Genomic DNA, 24,770 nt, shown 5'->3' with positions numbered 1-24,770 from the left:
ATGACAACACAGCATGGTAGCAACACAACATGACAACAACATGGTAGCAGCACAAAACATGGTACAAACATTATTGGGCACAGACAACAGCACAAAGGGCAAGAAGGTAGAGACAACAATACATCACACAAAGCAGCCACAGCTGTCAGAGTGTCCATGATTGAGTCTTTGAATGAAGAGATTTAGATAAAACTGTCCAGTTTGAGTGTTTGTTGCAGCTCGTTCCAGTCGCTGTCTGCAGCGAACTGAAAAGACGAGCGACCCAGGAATGTGTGTGCTTTGGGGACCTTTAACAGAATTTGACTTGCAGAATGGGTGTGGTATGTGGAGGATGAGGGCTGCAGTAGAAATCTCAGATAGGGGTTAGTTTTGTTAGGCGAGTAATCGCTTAAGATATGGTAGCGGCAACTTTATGTGCAAAATAAGTTACAAACAATGCGAAAAAACTAACAAAATATGACAGTTGGTTTGGAGCCCGTAAAACGGCAGGCATCCCCTCTGGCGCCATTCCTGTCAACTGTGTCCACATTTTCCAATACACTCTTAATTACTGTAGGCTTTTGTGAAATGACTATCTTGCATTTACTTCGACTCCCTTCTCCATCACTTCTCCTGCGTACCTTATCTAATCAAGGCCATGCTTTCACTGCTGAATTATTGAAATCAAGACCGGAAAGTAAATTTGCTAACAGACTGTGCTTTAGCTGGCTAAACTTGGCGGAGGTGCTTTCATGTCTAGTGGGAGCGTAGTCTGGGAGCCTGGGGCGAGATGTCAGGACAGGTGTGTTCCTGGGTTGAGGTGGGAGATCTCCCCTTGAAGTGTGGACATAGTGCAAAGCTCCGAGCTTGCTGGAGGCTGCTGTCTCCCTCCCTGGCCCTGCCTCTAATGTTAAGGCTAGCACACATCGCACCATATTTGGATCTCTTGTTCGTCTGCCGATCGTTCACCACGCTGTGTTTTTAGGGACCACCCACTTTTCTAAATGTAAAATCGGTTCACATTGCAAATTGCGTTCAGAGGTGCTAAGTACTCTCGTCCAGCGAACGCTATTGGTGTGTCTGAGCCCTTAGTCACTACAGAGGGGACCAAACTCAACCACCTACTCAATAGTCATTCTCTGACTGAGAGAAGTCAGCTGGCCTCTGATTTCCTCATCTTTCTGCAGCATGTCATTTGTATGAACATTATCCATGATGATGGGGTTTCAGTGGCCTCTGACCTCTTTACCTGGAGTGTCACAGCAGGGCAGAGAGAATTAGGTGAGAGGGGTAGAGGGGTGGATAAGACCAGCTGAGCAATCAACTAGGATGTTGAGATTCTTTTCTAGGCACCTGAGACAACACTATGACAGACAGGAGAAGAATGAGCAACACGCTTGTTACTCAGGGGTTGTAAATATATTATTATGGAGATGTTCCCATTGGGAGGTCACAGGACATGGTGTGTGCGCTAGCTGTTTCTAGTTTCAGAGAAGGCTTTTGTATGACCATATGCCTTGTGTTTGGTGTCGTAGCTCTGTCTCCTGTCATGTCTGGCCCTGTGGTTTCCACTACGGTCGTTAGCCCTTTTGTCATCACACAGTAGTCTTAACGCCTAGAGTTTCTCGCTCTCTCTTTCCCTCTCCACTGATTCATCTACCTGCACAGGAAGAGTCTCCACAACCCTCTTCCCTTGGCGGAGTTACACTCAGTGCTTCTGACAGTGCAACAAAAGGTGTCCCCCGAAGCCAGGATTGAATGAGTGTTTTTAAATAATGCATTAGAGAAGGGGCAGGTGCCCATCACCAGGGCATAGAACCCCAGATCACACCAGTCTAGCCATGAAAATTTAATCAACTCATAGGAATCTCTGTTCGATCCAGTTCAGCATGGACCAGCTTATATAAGCCGACGCATGCCGCTGGGTATTACACACAGCCAAGAGGTAGTCTTCTTACATTTTACACCAACTGCCTCCAGTCTTTACCAGAAAACAGAAGAGTTTAAACAGCTGCACTATCACTCTGAGAGGGAGAGCACAGGTACTTCCTGGTTAACCTCTCCGGGATATGTGGGACGCTAGCATACCACCTGCCCAAAAGCCAGTGAAAATGCAGAGCGCCAAATTCAAATAAATTACTATAAAAACCAAACTTTCATGTAATCACACATGTAAGATACCAAATTAAAGCTACACTTGTTGTGAATTCAACCAACATGTCAGATTTCAAAAAGTTTTTTCAGCGAAAGCAAACAATGTTATTATCTGAGGGTACCACCTCTGTAAACAAAGAGAGAACATATTTCAACCCTGCAGGTGCGACACAAAACGCAGAAATAAAAATATAAATCATGCCTTACCTTTGACAAGCTTCTTTTGTTGGCACTCCAATATGTCCCATAAACATCACAAATGTTCGAATAATTCCGTCGATATATATCCAAAATGTCAATTTATTTGGCGTGTTTGATCCAGAAAAACACTGCTTCCAACTTGCGCAACGTGACTACAAAATATCTCAAAGGTTACCTGTAAACTTTGCCAAAACTTTTCAAACTACTTTTGTAATACAACTTTGGGTATTTTTTTACGCAAATAATCAATAAAATTGAAGACTGGATGAGCTGTGTTCAATACAGGAGGAAAACAAACTGTTGCTAGCTTTCTGGTCACGCGCCTCTATCTAACAGTACACTTGAAGTGACCCTCGTTTTGAACAGGGCTACTTTTTCATTACACAAAGGAAAAACCTCAACCAATTTCTAAAGACTGGTGACATCCAGTGAAAGTGGTAGGAACTGCAAGAAGGTCCCTTAGAAATCTGGATTCCCAATGAAAACCCACTCTTCTGGGGATGAGTAGCAGGCAGTTGAATTTGGGCATGCATTTGATCCGGACATGAAAATAGAACGCACATAGAACATATCTACCACTTCTTACACTTGCTTTCAATGAGAATGACAGATGCATTTGGTCAGGTACCCCAAAAGGTGACATTTTGCATCTTTAAGAAGATAGGTCCCCCTTTAACTAATGTCTAACGTTAGTCAGAACTGGTTTTTGGCAGACGGTGGAAGAGAAGTCTCCCACATGAAAAGCAGGCATATCGAAGGAATGATTACTTCGAGACAATTATGTCCCTGGTGCTTGGTTCAACACAATTCGTTATCATAGGCCCAAGTGTTTCTGAGCCTCTGCTGCTACAGTGGACGTAATCTGATGTGACCAGACTGACAGGGGTCCCTGTCCTCTCTAAAACCACACTGTTACTGAGCTGCCTTGTTGTCCCCTCTGTTCAGTCTAGCTGGGGAGAACAGGGGATGTTTCCCCCCCCTAGCAGTGTGGTTTCAGCATTAGTCCAGGAGCATTGGGAGCACAGTAATTGCCAGCACAGGCGGCTAAATGACAGTCGTAATGGATACCAAAAATGACAAAAATGCATGCGGCAGTGTGGCTTGTCAGATAGTGTTGCTCCAAGCCTTACTTGGCTCTCTCTACTTGCCTCTTGTTTTCATCAGCCTTCATGTTAAAGAAGGAGCTCCTTAAACCACAGAGTTGTGGCATCATGCCACAAAGTTTAAAAAATATTTTTTTTCTAGAGCGCCCCAATGGATGTTCCTTAGAGTCAGCAATGTTTTTCTGCCTATCCTCATAGTGAAACAGTCTCTGGTTCTTACTGTACATGTCAATACTGTGTGCATCAGGGTTCCCTAACTGGCGGCACGCGGGTTTTCTGAGCAAAATGTTTTTATTTTTTGTTGAATTTTCATTTTTGGACATAATCTGTAAAAACACCAAGAAATCTGCTCTAATGGATTTTAATTTGGTAAATCTGTTCCCCAAGTATTTCCACACATAATAGAGAGACACGTGATCATATACAAATGTAAGCAAGGTTTGAAATGTTTCAGCCAAATATTATACACTATCATGGCCTCCCGAGTGGCACAGTGGTCTAAGACACTGCATCGCAGTGCTTAAGGCGTCATTACAGACCCGGGTTTGATCATACGCTTTCACAGCCGGCCCTGACCGGGAGACCCATGAGGTGGCGCACAGTTGGCCCAGCATCGTCCAGTTTAGGGGAGGGTTTGGACCGGCCGGGATTTCTTTCTTCCATCATGCTCTAGCGGCTCCTTGTGGTGGGCCCGGGGCGCCTGCAAGCTGACTTCGGTCGCCAGCTGGATGGTGTTCCCTCCAACACATTGGTGCGGCTGGCTTCCGGGTTAAGCGAACAGTGTGTCAAGAAGCAGTGCGGCTTGGCAGGGTCGTGTTTCGGAGGACGCATGGTTCTTGACCTTCGCCTCTCCCTAGTCCGTCCGGGAGTTGCAGCGATGGGACAAGACTGTAACTACCAATTGGATATCACGAAAAAGGGGTAAAAGAACAAAGAAAAAGAAACGGATACAGTATCTGTTTGGGCTTCTTGTGGTCAATTTGCAGTCTATAAATGATTTGTAATTATGTTCTGGCCCCCCGACCATCCGCTCAAGAAAAAAATTGGCTGTGATTGAATCTAGTTGATGATCCCTGGTGTACATACTATAGGTCTGAACTCAAATACGATTGTGTTTGTGATTGTGACAAAGCTTTCCTTCTCCTGCTTAATTCCACTGGCCTGTAAGGAGAGATCCAGTAAAGCCACATTTTTCACCTGAGCACCAGTGGGTTAGGCTGCCTGCTACCTCAGGAGGGAGGGTGAGAGATTCTCCAGAGTGAGGAGGAGGGGAAGGAGGAATGGAGGTGTGAGATGGAGCCTCAATGCTGACCCTTTTCTCTTTGTTTTACAGGTTAGCTTTATATGTGTATGAGTATTTGCTGCACGTCGGTGCACAGAAATCAGCACAGACCTTCCTGTCAGAGGTAAGAAACAGCTTTAGAATAACTTTGAGGTGAATGGATGAATGGGATTTTTCTCCGTTGTATAGCGAGGGATGGAATTTACATTTAGTGGTAGCCCTGGGGTCAAGGAACAGTTTGGTAATCTCTGCTTTGTAACACCAAGTAATCGGATCCCAAAATGTTGTATACAATGATTTAAATGTAAGACTAAGCTGAGGAATAACAGCAGTATTAGTCTTAAGATTTCTATAAGGACAATACAAAATGGCAACTATTCTATTTGCTTTCCATAACAACACCTAGGCCACACACTTCCCCTATTAGTCTGATAGCCCCTGAACTGTCAGTGAGGTAAAGCCCTTCTAATGTGTTGCATCATCTTCCTTAATGGACATCCTTCCTCATAATGGCCAAGTATTCAGGCCTTCCCCTCTATAACATCTCCACGTCTTAAGCAGCTTACTTAATATCGTACCGTTATAGCTGTGGATACACAAATCACTGTGGACTATATTATTCATGTTAAAGACAAACGTTAAATTTCTATTATGTGGCCGCTGTTCCCTTTCCCTAGGGCCAGGAGAATTCCTGACCACTTATCTTGTGCAGGAAGCCATAAGTAGGGCCATGAGTTTTTCCTTCCCAGGTTACTTGGTCAGGACAAATTCATGTCCCTGCTTATACCTCTCTATGTGTCTCTGAAACTTTTAGCAGTTAGGTTAAAACCTCTTAAGGATCCACCTCTTTTTTACATTTTCCCCTAAAATGACATACCCAAATCTAACTGCCTGTAGTTCAGGACCGGAAGCACGGATATGCATATTCTTCATACCATTTGAAAGGAAACACTTTGGAGTTTGTGGAAATGTGAAATTAATGTAGGAAAATATAACACATTAGATCTGGTAAAAGATAATACAAAGAAAAAGACAAAAAAATGTTTTGTACCATCATATTTGAAATGCAAGAGAAAGGCCATAATGTATTATTCCAGCCCATGTGCAATTTAGATTTTGGCCAATAGATGGCAGCAGTGTATGTGCAACGTTTTAGACTGATCCCATGAACCATTGCTGTTCTGTTGAAATGTTTGTATCAAGATTGCCCAAATGTGCCTAATTGGTTTATTAATAACTTTTTAAGTTCATAACTGTGCACTCTCCTCAAACAATAGCATGGTATTCTTTCACTGTAATAGCTACTGTAAATTGGACAATGCAGTTAGATTAACAAGAATGTAAGCTTTCTGACAATATCAGAAATGTCTATGTTACTTACAACCTCATGCTAATCACATTAGCCTACGTTAGCTCAACTGTCCCGTGGTCGGGACACCGATCTGTTGAGATCCTTAAGAGGTTTAATTAAACTCCAGTATCCTTAATCAGTGATACCCTGGATGCTCATACTAGTCTATTTAGCTCCTATATTCTTTACCATTCATTTAGCCAGCAGTGAGAGCTTGACACTTCTAGAGTGGTGTTGATGCCTCTGTTCATTTGGTTCATAACTGTTCTTAAACACTTGCCTGGCTACCCAGACTACTTGTTCCTGCGAAACGCCAAGCCCACAGACATTAGTTTTACTCCGCAACGAGTCTGGATCGGAGTACCTCTTTGACGATTTCTAGAACGCAAACATGTTCTAACTGTTCTGATTGGTCCCAGAAACCGATGGTTTGAGCCAGAACACATGTAGGTAAAGCAGCGTTTTAGAAAATGTGTCATTGGCTTTGATACTCTGATTGGTTAGAAATTATCCAATTGCTGATGACTTTTTGTTTTGAACAACACCCCTAATTTTGTGATCACTGCAAACAACTTCAATGATGGCGGTCTTCGACAGAAGTATGTAGGGATCATAGAGCAGCTGAATAATTCAGTTTGAGTCGTCAGGCAATTTAAACACTCCCATGTGTTAGTCAGATTAAATAAGTGTAGTTTGATGGGTGAATGGGTACACTTAATAATAGTTAATAATAGTGTTCTTAACCCCCGGACCTGCTAAGGTGATCCCTTTCATATGCAATGAAAGGTTGTGAGGTTTCTAATTTATTTAATATAAAACACTCTCTGGCCTGTGTTCAAGCACAGAACTATGCCAGTGGTGTGATTCACCCAGCTCACATTTCCACATGTCTCCTCTCTGTATTATAATCTGTTCAGCTGTTATCATGTATTACAGCATTCCACTACTGTTCATGACTGTACCTGTGTGTCATTGTGTTCAAACATGCTTTGAGGTACATGTATGGAGCATGGCCCAGGCCTACATGAAATATTTGGAAGATACAGACACAACATTGTTAGCCTCAGTTGGGTTTCCCTTTGTCAACCACACAGGAGGAGGAACATTAGATGACGGTTTTCTAAAACGGCCTCATTTTCTTTGAGATACTCTCAAGACATGGAATCAATGGCACAACGTTATACACAATATGCTATACTTATTTATTTCCCCTCGAGCCTTACAGTGTAGGTAGCATAAACGTCACAACATGTAACATATGGATTTACATTAGTATACACATCAAAAGTCCCAATGCAAAGTTACACCTCACTTTTTCTATTTTTCGAGTTATAACATAAAACCAATCTAAAAGTCTTGTCGGAAAAGGGTTTTTCTGGGGTGTGGTGTAATATGTAGGACCCGACAAGCCAGCCTATACCCTATAATGTAAACTCCAACAGAAATAACTTTTAAATGTATAACTTCAAATTGTTTGCGCTGATGACAACTAGTTTCAATTACATTTTCAACCAACTTACAAGCAAATACGTAATAAATGTATTTTTACAAATCAACCTGCAAGGTTGCTAGCCAACTAGCCTGCTAACATTAGGCTTACCAGCCTGCCAACCTTACATTAGCAGTGCATGAGTTAGCCAGTTGCTATCAACCCCTAGCTTACAGCTACATTAAAGTAAACCAAAGTTTTGAAACTACATAATGCCATCTAACCAGTTATGAAAGAATATTAACTGCATATAGCCATCTTAGCCAGCAGCCAGCCAACATGAACTATTTAGTCAACTAGCTAGTAGCTTAGCCAACTACCACCGTTATGGTCGGAAAGCTAGAGCCCAACTACTGGAGATGAGCTAGAACACAACTAACACAACACAACCTCAGATTGAAAGAGTTAGAGATATTGATCGCTGGGGCCCATCCGATTGTAAAACTTTTAAAAGCGTGCATGTTGAGTTGGCTACCAAAGCAAGGGGGAGGCGGGCACTTCGCCGGGCAGAGGGAGAGTCAGGGAAATATTAAATGCATAGATTCCAGATGTCCGTCGGGTAGTGCGCTAGAACTAAGCCAAGGTGGAAAATCCTCCATTGATCCTCCATATGACATTGACAAATAGTGCATTGTGAGTAGCTTAGAAGATATCGGGAAATAAGTTCATAAATATGTAATATTCCAAAAACATAACTGTTTGTACTTATAGATAACCCGAACGTGACTACAACTAAGTTACTTACTAAGTCTTTGACCACACTGTTTGTTTTTACATTGGTGAGTAAAACTCAAGGTTCCTACCCTTTAAGCTTAATTGTTGCTCGTTATCTTTCACAATTAATCATAAATTCCATATGTGGAAGTGTTATAAAAACATAACTGACCTGTTATAAGAGAGCAGCCTTCAATGGAACTGAAATAATCTGTCACTCTCAGGTTAATGGTCATATTATAAAAGGGTGGATATCAAGGTAGCTGTTCAGGTGTTATGTGTGTTTGCAAGACTAAATCAAGCCACAACCTGGCCAGGTTAACACAACAGAACGTCATACAGTAGTCTAGTCAATCACAATGCTGAGAAATCAATCCATCAAACACCTAACTTGCCCAAATGCTTTTGCCTCCTTCTGCCTTAAACCTTTCAGTACAGCAGCAGGGTTTGACTAAGTGCCAACAAGGCACAGAAGTGGACTAAAATATGAATTACAGATCTGGGACAAGCTCAAAGAGATTAAAGGTCCAATGCAGCCTTTTTTTAATCTCTTATCAAATACAAGAAATTCTTATTTACAATGACATGAGGTGATGGCGGCAGATGAATGGCATGACAATGGGCCTCAGGATCTCACCACGGTATCTCTGTATATTCAAATTGCCATCGATAAAATGCTATTGTGTTTATTGTCTGTAGCTAATGCCGGTCCATACTATAACCCCACCGCCACCATGGGGCACTCTGTTCACAATGTTGACATCTGCAAACCACTCGCCCACACGACGCCATACAGGCTGTCTGACATCTGCCATATTCAGTCGAAACTGGGATTCATCCGTGAAGAGCACACTTCTCCAGTGTGCCAGAGGCCATCGAAGGTGAGCATTTGCCCACTAAAGTCAGTTACAATGCTGAACTGCAGTCAGGTCAAGATCCTGGTGAGGATGACGAGCACGCAGATGAGCTTCCTGAGATGGTTTCTGACGGTTTGTGCAGAAATTCTTCGGTTGCGCAAACCCATCAGCTGTGTGGGTGGCTGGTCTCGGAAGATCCCACAGGTGAAGAAGCCGGATGTGGAGGTCCTGGGCTGGTGTGGTTACATGTGGTCTGCGGTTTGTAGGCCGTTTGGACATATTGCCAAATTCTCGAAAATGACGTTGGAGGCGGGTTATGGTAGAGAAATAAACATTTCATTATCTGGCAACAGCTCTGGTGGACGTTCCTGCAGTCAGCATGCCAATTCCACGCTCCCTCAAAACTTGAGTCATCTGTGGCATTGTGTTGTGACACAACTGCACATTTCAGTGGCCTTTTATTGTCGCCAGCACAAGGTGCTTCTGTGTAATGATTATGCTGTTTAGTAAGCTTCTTGATATGCCACACCTGTCAGGTGGCTGGATTTTCTTGGCAAGGGAGAAACACTTACTAACAGGGATGTAAACAAATGTGCTTATGGAACATTTCTGGGATATTTTATTTCATCTCATAAAACATGGGACCAACACTTTACATGTTGCATTTTATATTTTTCTTTGGTGTAATTTATGGCCTGGTGATGTCATCAGGCAGGTGTCATGACTCTCCTGTGAGGATCCAAGAGATCAGGTTACAGTGGATCAGTTCTACAGAGCTCTCTCTCTCTCCCGTTTAGGGGGAGAGGCATGGATGTGGGGGTTTTATGACACCTCACGTCGATCGTAAACCATTAGGCAGCAGACGAGTCCTTTGGGGCCTAGTTTTGGTGATCGGAATGTCTGCTTGCCTCATGAAGTGTTAACCAACCCAAAACTACAGCATCAAACAATGGACACAGGGACAATATTTCATCCTCAGAAATGTTGGTAATGAGGGATCTCAGTGCAAGAAGCATCACTACAGTCCCTGGTTCAAATCCAGGCTGTATCACATCCGGCCATGATTGGGAGTCCCATAGGGCGATGCACAATTGGCCCAGGGTCATCCAGGTTTGGCTAGGGTAGGCTGTCATTGTAAATATGAATTAGTTCTTAACTTGCCTCGTTAAATATATACAGTGGGGCAAAAAAGTATTTAGTCAGCCACCAATTGTGCAAGTTCTCCCACTTAAAAAGATGAGAGAGGCCTGTAATTTTCATCATAGGTACACTTCAACTATGACAGACAAAAAATAAAATAAAATCCAGAAAATCACATTGTAGGATTTTTTATGAATTTATTTGCAAATTATGGTGGAAAATAAGTATTTGGTCAATAACAAAAGTTTATCTCAATACTTTGTTATATACCCTTTGTTGGCAATGACCGAGGTCAAACGTTTTCTGTAAGTATTCACAAGGTTTTCACACACTGTTGCTGGTATTTTGTCCCATTCCTCCATGCAGATCTCCTCTAGAGCAGTGATGTTTTGGGGCTGTTGCTGGGCAACACGGACTTTCAACTCCCTCCAAAGATTTTCTATGGGGTTGAGATCTGGAGACTGCCTAGGCCACTCCAGGACCTTGAAATGCTTCTTACGAAGCCACTCCTTCGTTGCCAGGGCGGTGTGTTTGGGATCATTGTCATGCTGAAAGACCCAGCCACGTTTCATCTTCAATGCCCTTGCTGATGGATTTAAACTCAAAATCTCATAATACATGGCCCCATTCATTCTTTCCTTTACACGGATCAGTCGTCCTGGTCCCTTTGCAGAAAAACAGCCCCAAAGCATGATGTTTCCACCCCCATGCTTCACAGTAGGTATGGTGTTTTTTGGATGCAACTCAGCATTCTTTGTCCTCCAAACACGACGAGTTGAGTTTTTACCAAAAAGTTATATTTTGGTTTCATCTGACCATATAACATTCTCCCAATCTTCTTCTGGATCATCCAAATGCTCTCTAGCAAACTTCAGACGGGCCTGGACATGTACTGGCTTAAGCAGGGGGACACGTCTGGCACTGCAGGATTTGAGTCCCTGGCGGCGTAGTGTGTTACTGATGGTAGGCTTTGTTACTTTGGTCCCAGCTCTCTGCAGGTCATTCACTAGGTCCCTCCGTGTGGTTCTGGGATTTTTGCTCATCGTTCTTGTGATCATTTTGACCCCACGGGGTGAGATCTTGCGTGGAGCCCCAGATCAAGGGAGATTATCAGTGGTCTTGTATGTCTTCCATTTCCTAATAATTGCTCCCACAGTTGATTTCTTCAAACCAAGCTGCTTACCTATTGCAGATTCAGTCTTCCCAGCCTGGTGCAGGTCTACAATTGTGTTTCTGGTGTCCTTTGACAGCTCTTTGGTCTTGGCCATAGTGGAGTTTGGGGTGTGACTGTTGTGGACAGGTGTCTTTTATACTGATAACAAGTTCAAACAGGTGCCATTAATACAGGTAACGAGTGTAGGACAGAGGAGCATCTTAAAGATGGTCTGTGTGAGCCAGAAATCTTGCTTGTTTGTAGGTGACCAAATACTTATTTTCCACCATAATTTGCAAATAAATTCATTAAAGTACCTACAATTTGATTTTCTGGATTGCAAGCCGAAGAACTCCATCCCAACCGTGAAGCACGGGGGTTGCAGCATCATTTTGTGGGGGTGCTTTGCTGCAGGAGGGACTGGTGCACTTCACAAAATAGATGGCATCACGAGGCAGGGAAATTATGTGTGTATATTGAAGCAACATCTCAAGACATCAGTCAGGGAGTTAAAGCTTGGTCGCAGATCCGTCTTCCAAATGGACAATGACCCCAAGCATACTTCCAAAGTTGTGGCAAAATGGCTTAAGGACAACAAAGTCAAGGTATTGGAGAGGTCGTCACAAAATCCTGACCTCAGTCCTATAGATAATTTGAGCAGAACTGAAAAAGTGTGTGCGAGCAAGGAGGCAAAGAGGAATGGCCAAAATTCACCCAACCTATTGTGGGAAGCTTGTGGAAGGTTACCTGAAACATTTGACCCAAGTTAAACAATTTTAAAGGCAATGATGCCAAATGCTAATTGAGTGTATGTAAACTTCTGACCCACTAGGAATGTGATGAAAGATATAAAAGCTGAAATAAATAATTCTCTCTGCTATTATTCACATTCTTAAAATAAAGTGGTGATCCTAACTGACCTAAGACAGGGCATTTTTACTAGGATTAAATGTCAGGAATTGTGAAAAACTGAGTTTAAATGTAGTTGGCTAAGGTGTATGTAAACTTCTGACTTCAATTGTATGCCTGCCTGCCTGCCCGCCGGCCCATCTCTGGAGAGTCCTGAAAATACATGTTTTTCCTTTATCATTATGGGGTATTTTGTGTAGATTGATGAGTGGGAAAAAACATGATTTAAAAAATATATATAAGTCTGTAACGTAACTAAATATGAATTCAGAAAGTGTTCAGTCCCCTTGACTTTTTCCACATTTGGTTAAGTTAGACTTATTTTTACTTTTACCCCTTTTTCTCCACGATTTTGTGATATCCAATTGGTCGTTACAGTCTTGTCCCATCACTTCAACTCCCCTACGGACTCTGGAGAGGCAAAGGTCGAGAGCCATGCGTCCTCCGAAGCACGACCCTGCCAAGCCGCACTGACACACGGATGCCAGCCGCACCAGTGTGTCGGAGGAAACATTGAGCTGGCAACCGGAGTCAGCTTGCTGTCGCCTGGCCCGCCACAAGGAGTCGCTAGAGCACGATGGGACAAGGAAATCCCGGCCGGCCATACCCTTCCCAACCCGGACGATGCTGGGCCAATTGTGCGCTGCCTCATGGGTCTCCTGGTCACGGCCGGCTGTGACACAGCCTGGGATCAAACCCGGGACTGTAGTGATGCCTCAGACTCTGCGATGGAGTGCCTTAGACCTCTGCGCCACCCGGGAGGCACTTCATTACAGCCTTATTCTAAAATGGATAATATGACCGGTGTCAGTAAAACTTAGGCAAAAAAAGTAATAGTTAATAGTCACGATTGCTCTATAGAACATGTAAGCAGCCTAACCAGCTCTGCTTACGCGAGTAACATGGTCAGTGAGGTATTCTCAGTTGTATCTGAAAGTAGCTAGCTAGCAAGCTAGCCAACTTTAGCCAATTCGTTTTGGTGCTTGATTGGGACAACGCATACATTGGCAGGCAAGCTACAGAAGGACGTGCAGGCCATTCCCCATTGTTTATCGGTGCAATATCTATGTTAACTATACTGAAAAAAATATAAGGGCAAACATTCTTGGTCCCATGTTTCATGAGCTGAAAAACAAATCCCAGTGAATTTTCCGTACTCACATTTTCCATATTCTTCTCTTATTTTGTTTACATGTTTGTGACTCACAACCTTGATTTGGTCTTGTGTAGCAACATTTGAAATGGTGTTTTTTTACATTGGATAAAAGTTTAGTTGATAAACTTATAAACTTACTTTTGAGAAAATGGCCTTTGAATGTTTTAGTATCTAGTGAAGAGCTCTTTGTTGTTTACATCCATTCAGCATAGTTTACACCCGCTTAAGCTTAAGCCTCACACATCTCGTTTCGCTCTTGGAGTGTTCTGAGCACACACTTGGCGTTCTGGCCGATGATATGTTTACCTCTGGATAACATGAACAGCCTAACCAGCTCTGCTGGCAACAATTTCATTACTCTTTTTTGCCGACATTTACTGACACTGGCCATATTCAATTGGCTTTGTACACTTTAGCTTAAGACATGTAGCTAGGTAAACAATGTGTAAGATCACACACGTAGCTAGTTAGCTAGTTAAACAACAATGAACATAGTGCCAAATCATGTCGTTACTACCCTGCATGAATCTGCTGGGATCTAACGAACCAGGTTCAATGTCAGCTAGCTGACATTAGGCTCTAGCAAATCAAACGGTTCTGGGATACGAATAATGTCATACACTTAACATTAGCTAGGGAGGCAGCCAGCTAACGTTAGCAAGCTAACAGTACACTTTAGCTTGAAATGAAACTACTTTCTGTCTCTAAGGTCCTTTTGTGAGGGAAAAACTAATTTTGATTGGCTGGGCCTGACTCCCCAGTGCGCCCCTGCCCAGTCATGTGAAATCCATAAATTAGGGCCTAATGAATGTATTTCAATTGACTGATTTCCTTAACTGTAGCTTAGTAAAATCTTTGAAATTGTTGCATGTTGCGTTTAATATATTTTTGTTCAGTATAGCTGAAAAAGTTTGAGAGGGTTTATCTAATGTTCCTTTGTTAGATTTGAGCTCCTCTTGCTCTGGCTAGCATTAGACGTTGATCTTGTTGATGTGCATATAGGGAAATATAGCCAACCTTTTTCATTGTTGTTTGATCAATAGGACTGTAAAGTTCCCAAATGTAGGAGGACTCAAATCAAATCAAATGTTATTGGTCACATACACGTGTTAGCAGATGTCATTGCGGGTGTAGCAAAATGCTTGTGTTTCTAGCTCCAACAGTGCAGTAATATCTAACACGTAATATCTAACAATTTCCCAACATATACACACAAGTCTAAGTAAAGGAATGGATTTAAGAATATATAAATATATGGATGAGCAATGTCAGAATGGCATAGACTAAGATACAGTATGTACATATGAGTTTTGTAATACAAAATATGTAAACATTATTGAAGTGACTAGTGTTCATTTATTAAAGTGGCCAGTGATTTATTAAAGTATATGTATATAGGCAGCAGCCTCTAATGTGCTAGTGATGTCTATTTGACAGTCTGTTGGCCTTGAGATAGAAGCTGTTTTTCAGTCTCTCTGTCCTAGCTTTGATGCACCTGTACTGACCTCGCCTTCTTGATGATAGCGGGGTGAACAGGCAGTGGCTCGGTTGGTTGTTGTCCTTGGTGATCTTTTTGGCCTTCCTGTGACATCGGGTGCTGTAGGTGTCCTGGAGGGCAGCTAGTTTGTCCCTGGTGATGTGTTGGGCAGACCGCACCACCCTCTGGAGAGCCCTGCGGTTGCAGGCGGTGCAGTTGCCTTACCAGGCGGTGATACAGCCTAACAGGGAGCTCTCCATTGTGCATCTGTAAAAGTTTGAGGGTGACTCCTGTGGTATTTAGCTACATATTTGCAGAAATCCATTCAAGTGTATTTTATGGCTTTTGATGAATGCGTTCTAATGATCTAAAGTCACGCTGTTGCAACTGCTTGTAAACACACAGTCCAGTTCAAAGTGAATGATGGCAGGCCCTTGTGGCAAATGGACTGTTTGCATGTAGGCCTACTGTACCTCTGCGCAGATTCTGGTCCTGGACGAGACAATGTTTTTATTAGGTTTTGTTTACTGCCATGTCTATTAATTGTCCAAGCGCACAGCCACTTTCCCACACTATATTGCTATAGAATTTTCACAAATGCATTAGAACATGTAATTCCCAAACACGCTTGTCAGAAAATGTAAAAAAATATATATATATTCCTGGGAGTGTATATGAACAGATTTTAATTTAGCTAAAATACTGTCAGTTCCACTTTAAGTAGCAGGGCTGAAGTGAGGTTCTGATAGCAGAACCCTCCTGGGTGAATCTCCTCCCTGAGATGGAGTGTTAATGGTGTGCTGCTGGATAGGGGTTAAGTTATGGGTCACAGGCAATGGGACGAAGACACCGCTCCTCACAAAGTCCACGTCCGTGAGACATGCATGCAGAGGCCAGGGTCAAGGTAATTTGCTTGTACTGTAGTTGTGTCTTGAATGTATGAAATCTCATACAAAGTATAATGCAGAGATGCTGATCAGGGATGTTTTCAAACCATTATTTTCTGGTACTCTGCTTGTCCTTCATAGGCTATGAGTAAGTACACATTATAAAAAATAAAATGCTTTTATAACTTATCCTGGTAATGATACTTCCAACTATATTGTCTCTTTTCATCAAATAGATGTCAACAGTGCTACAGTCAGCCACGTCACTCCAATTCAATTACTACATTAATATAGGCCTGTCAGTCTCAGGACCTCTCCAAAGCATGTTCATCCCGTCCCATTCCAACCCTCCTCTCCCCCCAAAATCCCTGAACAGATAAGAAAATTCAGTCCCCACAGGTAGGCTGAAGAAAAACACACCTGCTCATTGCACCTAATGAGAGCTATCGCCTGGACTCTCCTACTGCCTCTCAATTAACCTCCCATCCTCCCCCTGCACACGACCCTGTCCCCCAGGGACACAGTCAGTCCCCACAGCCCCTCCCCTTCACAGCAGAACACCTCCTAAAACAGCTTCTCTGTCCCACACACAACTCCGTCTCATCCACCAGCTGTGGGGTTTATAGGAGATGATCCACCTACAATATAGTGTAGACCACAAGACATATGCCTTAGAACTACATTGCATTGCAGGTAGCCTCTATTACATGCCACGTTTTAAGGCTCACTTGTATGAGTTGTTGCCCGATCATGTGACCCTTACCAAGAAAAGGTCCTGGCCCTAGTTACATGAACTTTTCCTGGTCAAGTCACAAAGGCAAGAACCCTGGGTCCTACTTATGAGATGAAAGGCGGAGAAATCTTGGTACACAAGGGAGGCTACGCACAGTACCTGCAATATACTGAAGCTTACACAGTGGCCACAGACAGTGATAATAGGGCTGAGTGTGGTAGCTAGCAATCTCTGGGTTGATCTTATCTCAGTCACCAGATATGGGGAGTAGGTGTTTGAAGCGTGAGGAGCTGCTCCTAAGATGTTTTTAGAGTCAGAACCACACTCTCTGCACTCCATTCTTACTGCGTGTCTGTCTGAGGTGGAAGTGGAGTGAGATGTGGTGTTTTATGCATTATGGATGCACATGCAGTGGAGTCTTAACTCTCTCTCCCTCTTTTTATCACTCTCTGTCTCTCCACTATCTTCCTCCTCTCCTAGATCCGATGGGAGAAGAACATTACACTGGGGGAGCCCCCTGGATTCCTTCACTCATGGTGGTGGTACGTGCACTGTCTATGTACATTTGACATTTGAGTCATTTAGCAGACATTCTAATCCAGAGCGATTTTACAAAGATGCCCATTTAACACCACACACTGTAAACACACTCAGCTGCAATTTATTCACGACATGAAAGAATGTGTAGGAGTGAGGAGGAGGTCATTTCTGGGGAATGCTAAGCGCAATGTCTTCTGACGTCACTGTACTCTCTTCACTGGATGATGAACTTGCCCTGATAAGAAAATGGAACCCAACTCAAATAAGTTCCATTTCCCTCAAATTGGAGCATAGTCAGTATTACTTTAAAAGTGAAGTTATGCTTTACTGCGTATGTACAGTCGTGGCCAAAAGTTTTGAGAATGACACAAATATACATTTTCACAAAGTTTGCTGCTTCAGTGTCTAGATATTTTTGTCAGATGTTACTATGGAATACTGAAGTATAATTACAAGCATTTCATGAGTGTCAAAGACTTTTATTGACAATTACATGAAGTTGATGCAAAGAGTCAATATTTGCAGTGTTGACCCTTCTTTTTCAAGACCTCTGCAATCTACCCTGGCATGCTATCAATTAGCTTCTGGGCCACATTCAGCCCATTCTTGCATAATCAATGCTTGGAGTTTGTCAGAATTTGTGGGTTTTTGTTTGAGGATTGACCACAAGTTCTCAATGGGATTAAGGTCTGGGGAGTTTCCTGGCCATGGATCCAAAATATTGATGTTTTGCCTTATGACAAGGTGCTCCATCATGCTGGAAAAGGCATTGTTCGTCACCAAACTGTTCCTGGATGGTAGGGAGAAGTTGTTCTCGGAGGATGTGTTGGTACCATTCTTTATTCATGGCTGTGTTCTTATGCAAAATTGTGAGTGAGCCCACTCCCTTGGCTGAAAAGAAACCCCACACATGAATTGTCTCAGGATGCTTTACTGTTGGCATGACACAGGACTGATGGTAGCGCTCACCTTGTCTTCTCCAGACAAACTTTTTTCCGGATGCCCCAAACAATCAGAAAGGGGATTCATCAGAGAAAATGACTTTATCCCAGTCCTCAGCAGTCCAATCCTTGTACCTTTTGCAGAATATCAGTCTGTCCCTGATGTTTTTCCTGGAGAGAAGTTACTTCTTTGCTGCCCTTCTTGACACCAGGCCATCATCCAAACGTCTTCACCTCACTGTGCGTGCAGATACACTCACACCTGCCTGCTGCCATTCCTGAGCAAGCTCTGTACTGGTGGTGCCCCGATCCCGCAGCTGAATCAACTTTAGGAGACGGTCCTGGCGCTTGCTGGACTTTCTTGGGCGCCCTGAAGCCTTCTTCACAACAATTGAACCGCTCTCCTTGAAGTTCTTGATGATCCAATAAATGGTTGATTTACTGTCAGCAATATTCTTGCCTGTGAAGCCCTTTTTGTGCAAAGCAATGATGACAGCACGTGTTTCCTTGCAGGTAACCATGGTTTACAGAGGAAGAACAATGATTCCAAGCACCACCCTCGTTTTGTAGCTTCCAGTCTGTTACTCGAACTCAATCAGCTTAACAGAGTGATCTCCAGCCTTGTCCTCGTCAACACTCACACCTGTGTTAATGAGAGAATCACTGACATGATGTCAGCTGGTCCTTTTGTGGCAGGGCTGAAATGCAGTGGAAATGTTTTTTGGGGATTCAGTTCATTTGCATGGCAAAGAGGGACTTTGCAGTTAATTGCAATTCATCTGATCACTCTTCATAACATTCTGGAGTATATGCAAATTGCCATCGTACAAACTGAAGCAGCAGACTTTGAAAATTAATATTTGTGTCATTCTCAAAACTTTTGGCCACAACTGTATACCTGTTATACTGTAAATAGCTTTTATAGTTTCTGGCCAGAGTAAAAAAACAGCTAACTCATTATGATCTCTATCCATGATATTCGTAGAACCAGCTTGTGCTGTATATGTTTTAGCCGACCTTTCAGAGGTGTTAATGCCCAAAAAATTCTTCAGTGTATTTGCTATCTGGAAGTGGTCTGCCTCTGGACTGACAGGCTGACACGTATTTCTCTCAGTCTCACTGGATGAGAAGGAAACGCCCATTCCTGGGTTCTCCTCCAGTTGACAGATGAAGAGACAGAGAGAGATCGAAGGAGAGAGAGAGAGACTGGGAGAAAGAGAGAGGGAGTGAGTTCACAGGCAGTCTTTGTTTGTCCAGCGCTGCTCATCCCGAAAAGCCCCTCTACCCTCAATCTCTGAACAGGGGTCTTTCAGCTGCATTCTTCTCCCTGAATCGCCAACATGCTTTAATTGTGAATCATGTTTACACAGCTCATAATGGCCCTTAAGAGAGCCTGTGTTCCCTCCGTCTGACAGATTTCACTTGAAAAGCTACCAGAGTTGCAGACAGATTGACATATACAAACATACCTTTTTTTAGACAAAGTTTACTTTCACGTTGCCTAACCCTCTAGAGAAGTTGTAAAGTCTCAGGGTTTGTTGATGTGCTGAGACATGGTTTGAGGGAGCCTCGTGTGTGTGTGTGTGTGTGCGTGTGCGTGTGTGAGCAGTCGGAGAGTAGGCAGGTTATTAGCTGAGCAGGGCCCCAGTGGAGGGTTCCCAGCTAGCACATTTGGTTCATTTGAAGTTGTGGGAACGTATGTATTTGGGTTTCGCATTGGTTGTGGTAACGAAGCCATGTTTTCTGACTGTTTAAAAAACATTCAATTTTACTGTCCTTTTTATAGAAAATATTTTTTCAGTTGCAGGGAGTTTCAGAGAGCATTTTACTCCAGTTCCTTAAGTTTTCCTGGTAGGTTTTATTGACGCTCTGAAAGTGTTTTAATAACACGGCTAGCATATTTTGGGTTAACTTTTTGGAATTCCAGGCACTGCTACTGAATAGGACACATTGAAATTAATTTCCTTAGGCATTAATCGTGGAAATGCATTCCTTTTTTTATCAGTGAGATTCAAAGCTATATTCTTCTGTTCTCTATCCATGGAATTAGTCCACTTCGCCATCAGGCTAGAGTTAGCATGCCATGTTTTTTAACATATACAAAGCTGTTACATTTTTGTATATTCAAACAGACCCCATTTCAAACTAAACAAGCACTCATTAAGGTGTGGCCATGATTAGTGGCTGCGCCACCACACCTGAACACACTTAACACGAGTTGAAAACAATATCCTAGAAATTGTCCATAAGCATCAAAAGCTTATTTATCTCAAATGTTGTGTAGAAAATGGTTTACATCCCTTTTAGTGAGTCGTTTTCCTTTTCCAAGAATATTCATCCATCCAGCTGACAGGTGTGCATATCAAGAAGCTGATTAAACAACATGATCATTACACAGGTATACCTTGTGCAAGGGACAATAAAAGGCCACTCTAAAATGTGTAGTTTGGTCACACAACACAATGCCACAGATATCTCAAGTTTTTAAGGAGCATGTAATTGGAATGTTGACTGCAAGAATGTCTATCAGAGCTGTTGACAGATCATTTAATGTAAATCTTTCTAGCATAAGCTGCCTCCAACATCGTTTTAGAGAATTTGGCAGTGTAACCACCGCAGACCACGTGTAACCATACCAGCCCAGGACTTCCACATCCGGCTTCTTCACCTGCGGGATCGTCAGACCAGCCAACTGGGTTTGCACAACCAAAGAATTTCTGCACAAACTGTCAGAAACATCTCAGGGAAGCTCATCTGTGTGCTCTTCGTCCTCACCAGGGACTTGACCTGACTGCAGTTTGGCGTCGTACTGGCACGCTGGAGAAGTGTGCTCTTCACGGATGAATCCTGGTTTTAACTATACTGGGCAGATGGCAGACCGAAGGTATGGCGTCATGTGGGCGAGCGCTTTGCTGGTGTCAACTTTGTGAACAGAGAGCCCCATGGTGGCGGAGGGGTTATGGTATGGAAAGGCATAAGCGACGGACAATGTCATTTTTTAAATGTAACCTTCATTTAACTAGGCAAGTCAGTGAATAGCCTCTTAGAGCTACCCCCTACTTTTTTCAATATCCGCCCGAAGACATACCCAAATCTAGAACCAAGGACATGCATATTCTTGGTACCATTTGAAAGAAAACACTCTGAAGTTTGTGTAAATGTGAATTGAATGTAGGAGAATATAACACAATAGATCTGGTTTAGATAATATAATGAAAAAACATACGTTTTTTATTTTTATTGTTGTATCATCTTTAAAATGAACAAGATAAAACAAACATTCAGATAGGATGATGGGGACAATTTCAGTGAAAATCATAAGAGGGCAACAGTACTTGTGCAAAGTTTCAGAATGATAACTTCCAAAATGAGTGTGCTACATGACATTTATCATGAAGTCACCCAGGTGTCCCACACAAGTAGCCCAAATGTACCAAAGTGGCCAAATTGGTGAAGTTATACATTTTGAATGGAATAACTATATACAAAATACCAAAATGGTATTCAAACACACCCCCCCCAAAAAAAATTTTTTTGAAAAAACATGAAAAAAATATATACATTTACAAAATAACACTTTCAATATTTGGAAGACCCTCAGTCCTCTACACAATATTATGCTGCTGATGCCAGGTGCCATAGCACATCCATGCCTGCAGAAATACATTTGGGCAGATGAACACCACTTGTGGCAGGAGCTGGATGAACCAGCTTCAGTGGGGGATGGACACCTTGGCACTGGGGGCTCCCATTCGGAGTCAATGTCACTGTGAAAGAAAATGTTCAGTTAGAATAGTTTCACAAATGAGCCCTGTAGCAACAGGTATAATAAACATATATATATATAGAGTACAGGGAACATAAGGTTGAATATATTATTATAGACCTGCTAGATCTACTGTCTCATTTATATTATGACATCTCAGCTAGATCTACTGTCTGCATTTCACTTTGGCCATTGTTGTGGGCCTGCCCTCCCCTCAACAGCCTCAAGTAGGCTATTTCATTTCACAAATACTATTTTATATTATTAATTTCAAACAACAGCATTTGCATGAGAAGAACTTACCAGTCCAAAACGTCCTCTCTGTTCAAAAAATATTCCTCCATTTGGGAATCGATAAATGAATCGTCCTCGATCAATTTCTTCTAAAATTGTGTGTACATCTGTATATCTAGACTTAGATTTTGCTTTTCCAGACTTAGTCGCCACACTGATTGATATATAAACAGCTGAATATGCACTTTACCAAAACAAGCCTGTGCGCAACATGCGTTGCTCCATCCGGTATGAATCGTCAATGGCGAATGAACCTCTTTACGCCGGAGTTTACTACATGGGTTGGTCTTCCAACACATAAACATTAAATATTGCCGTTTACCTCAGCTCATTGGCTATCTACCCAGCTAGATTTCAAGACGATCAGTGGTCATTGGGTTAAAATACAGTCAATCAACGAAACAGCGGGCAAATCATTGGTGCCAAATGATGTCATTACTTGTTGTCTTCAAATCGGTTTCTTTCAGTCAATACGTCCCGTGAAATGACCCATCAGGTTTGGTTGTGTTACAAACAAACCAGTTGATTGCAATGAAACCATTGCGTGTGTATTTACCTCGAATGTGTTCACACAAGCGGTTCACACAAGCGGAATTCACGACACAAGCGGTTCACAAAATGTTTCGTGTTAGGCTATAAAAATGGATTTTATCAAACAAAAGACCATTCATTGTGTAACAATGAGCATTGGGATTGCAAACAGAGGAAGATCATCAAAGGTAAACTATTTATTTTATTGCAGTTTGTGATTTTGTTACGCCTGTGCTGGTTGAAATAGTAGTTTTTTTATGGGGCTCTATCCTCAGATAATCGCATCATATTCTTTAGCAGTAAATCATTTTTTAAATCTGACAATGCAGTTGGATTAGCAAGATTCTAGGCTTTCGAAACATTTTATTTTATTATTTTTTTATTTATTTTATTTTACCTTTATTTAACCAGGCAAGTCAGTTAAGAACAAATTCTTATTTTCAATGACGGCCTGGGAACAGCCAATTGTGCGTCAATTCTGCCTGTTCAGGGGCAGAACGACCGATTTGTACCTTGTCAGCTCGGGGGTTTGAACTCGCAACCTTCCGGTTACTAGTCCAACGCTCTAACCACTAGGCTACCCTGTCGCCCGTGAGTGTGAGACACTTGTGAGACACTTGTATTTTCATGAATGTTTAATATGACTATTTATCTAGCGATCACCGTACGTTGTCGAATTTCATCCCGCTACCGGGTTCCGTGCTCAGAGATTAAGAACAAATTCTTATTTACCCTGGCCAAACCCTCCCCTAACCCAGACGATACTGGGCCAATTGTGCGCCACCCTATGGGACTCCCGATCACAGCCGGTTGTGATACAGCCCGGGATCGAACCCGGGTCTGTATTGACCCCTCTAGCACTGTTAAAGTAATGAAATACCAAGAAAATAGTGTTTTTTTCAAGTGCCTTAAATGTGCTGAGAATGTTACAAAGCCAAGCAATTATTCTGCACCATTTCCAGAAAGTTGTGGGAAAGTTGTTTGCAAAATAACCATAGGACAACCACGTTCTAAGAAACATATGGTTCTCAGAATGTTATGTGCTAGCTGGGTTGTCTGTCTGGGGCTGCAGCACTGGATGGGGAGGCTCACTGGACCCCTCCCCCTTCACCAGGACACCTCCCCCTTCACCAACCTCCTCCCCCAAACAAAGGGTCCAGATGGTAAGGGAAAGCCAACCCCCCCCCCCTGCTCCCACTCCCTCAACCTTTGTCTGGAGGCTTGTCCTTTGTTTGCAGAGAGACCCCTAACAGATTAACTCCTTGCATTCCAGTCTCTTTTGTGTTAACCCAGGGTGGGGGATTTGGCTATTTTTCTTCCCTGATTCTGTCTCAAGCAGTTTCCAGTTGGGCCGTGCAGGCCTGAATGGGCTGAGGGGGGGAGCTACAGGTTGCGGTGGGTTGGAGGTGGGGGGTAGGTCATCCACATCTGTTGTTATGGACGCAGGGATAAAGCCAGGGTTCCGAGAGGGGTGCAGGTGTTGATTGTTTCATTAGCCCTCTTCATTTGTTGACCAAATCAATTGTTTTAACCAGTTTTCAATGGACATCCACTCGTTCACCCTCTCAGAACCTCACCACAATACTATGTACACGGATCATCCCTCAAATTGCTTCCAGCTGAAATTCATCCTTGCGAGGGGCAAAGAAAAGAAGTCAAGCAAAACAGACTTACCCCATCCTAAATCTCCTGGTTATATTTTATAAAACAGGTATAATCAGGCTGAAAGTGGGGCTTTGTGGTTACTTTCAGCCCATACAGTGGGGCAAAAAGGTATTTAGTCAGCCACCAATTGTGCAAGTTCTCCCACTTAAAAAGATGAGAGGCCTGTAATTTTCATCATAGGTACACTTCAACTATGACAGACAAAATGAGAAAAAATGTCCAGAAAATCACATTGTAGGATTTTTAATGAATTAATTTGCAAATTATGGTGGAAAATAAGTATTACTTCTGACCCACTGGAATTGTGATACAGTGAATTGTAAGTGAAATAATCTGTCTGTGAACAATTGTTGGAAAAATTACTTGTCATGCACAAAGTAGATGTCCTAACTGACTTGCCAAAACTATAGTTTGTTAACAAGAAATTTGAAGAGTGGTTGAAAAACTA

General features: G+C 42.6%; 1 protein-coding gene across 2 annotated transcripts in view; it reads left to right on the top strand.

Annotated features, from left to right (window-relative positions):
- The window catches only part of LOC110521448 (single-stranded DNA-binding protein 3), a 126,261-nt gene that overhangs the window by 11,385 nt on the left and 90,106 nt on the right, over positions 1-24,770 (top strand). For both annotated transcript variants that reach the window (XM_036969341.1, XM_036969342.1), the window contains exons 2-3: positions 4,771-4,843; positions 17,066-17,127. In XM_036969341.1, coding sequence (XP_036825236.1) covers positions 4,771-4,843; positions 17,066-17,127 — 135 coding nt within the window. The remainder of the gene's footprint in view (positions 1-4,770; positions 4,844-17,065; positions 17,128-24,770) is intronic.

Source organism: Oncorhynchus mykiss, chromosome 30, assembly GCF_013265735.2.
Source record: "Oncorhynchus mykiss isolate Arlee chromosome 30, USDA_OmykA_1.1, whole genome shotgun sequence".
In the NCBI taxonomy this organism is placed as follows: Eukaryota; Metazoa; Chordata; class Actinopteri; order Salmoniformes; family Salmonidae; genus Oncorhynchus; species Oncorhynchus mykiss.
The sequence above is the reverse complement of the archived record's forward strand: the minus strand, read 5'-3'. Positions and strand labels throughout refer to the sequence as shown.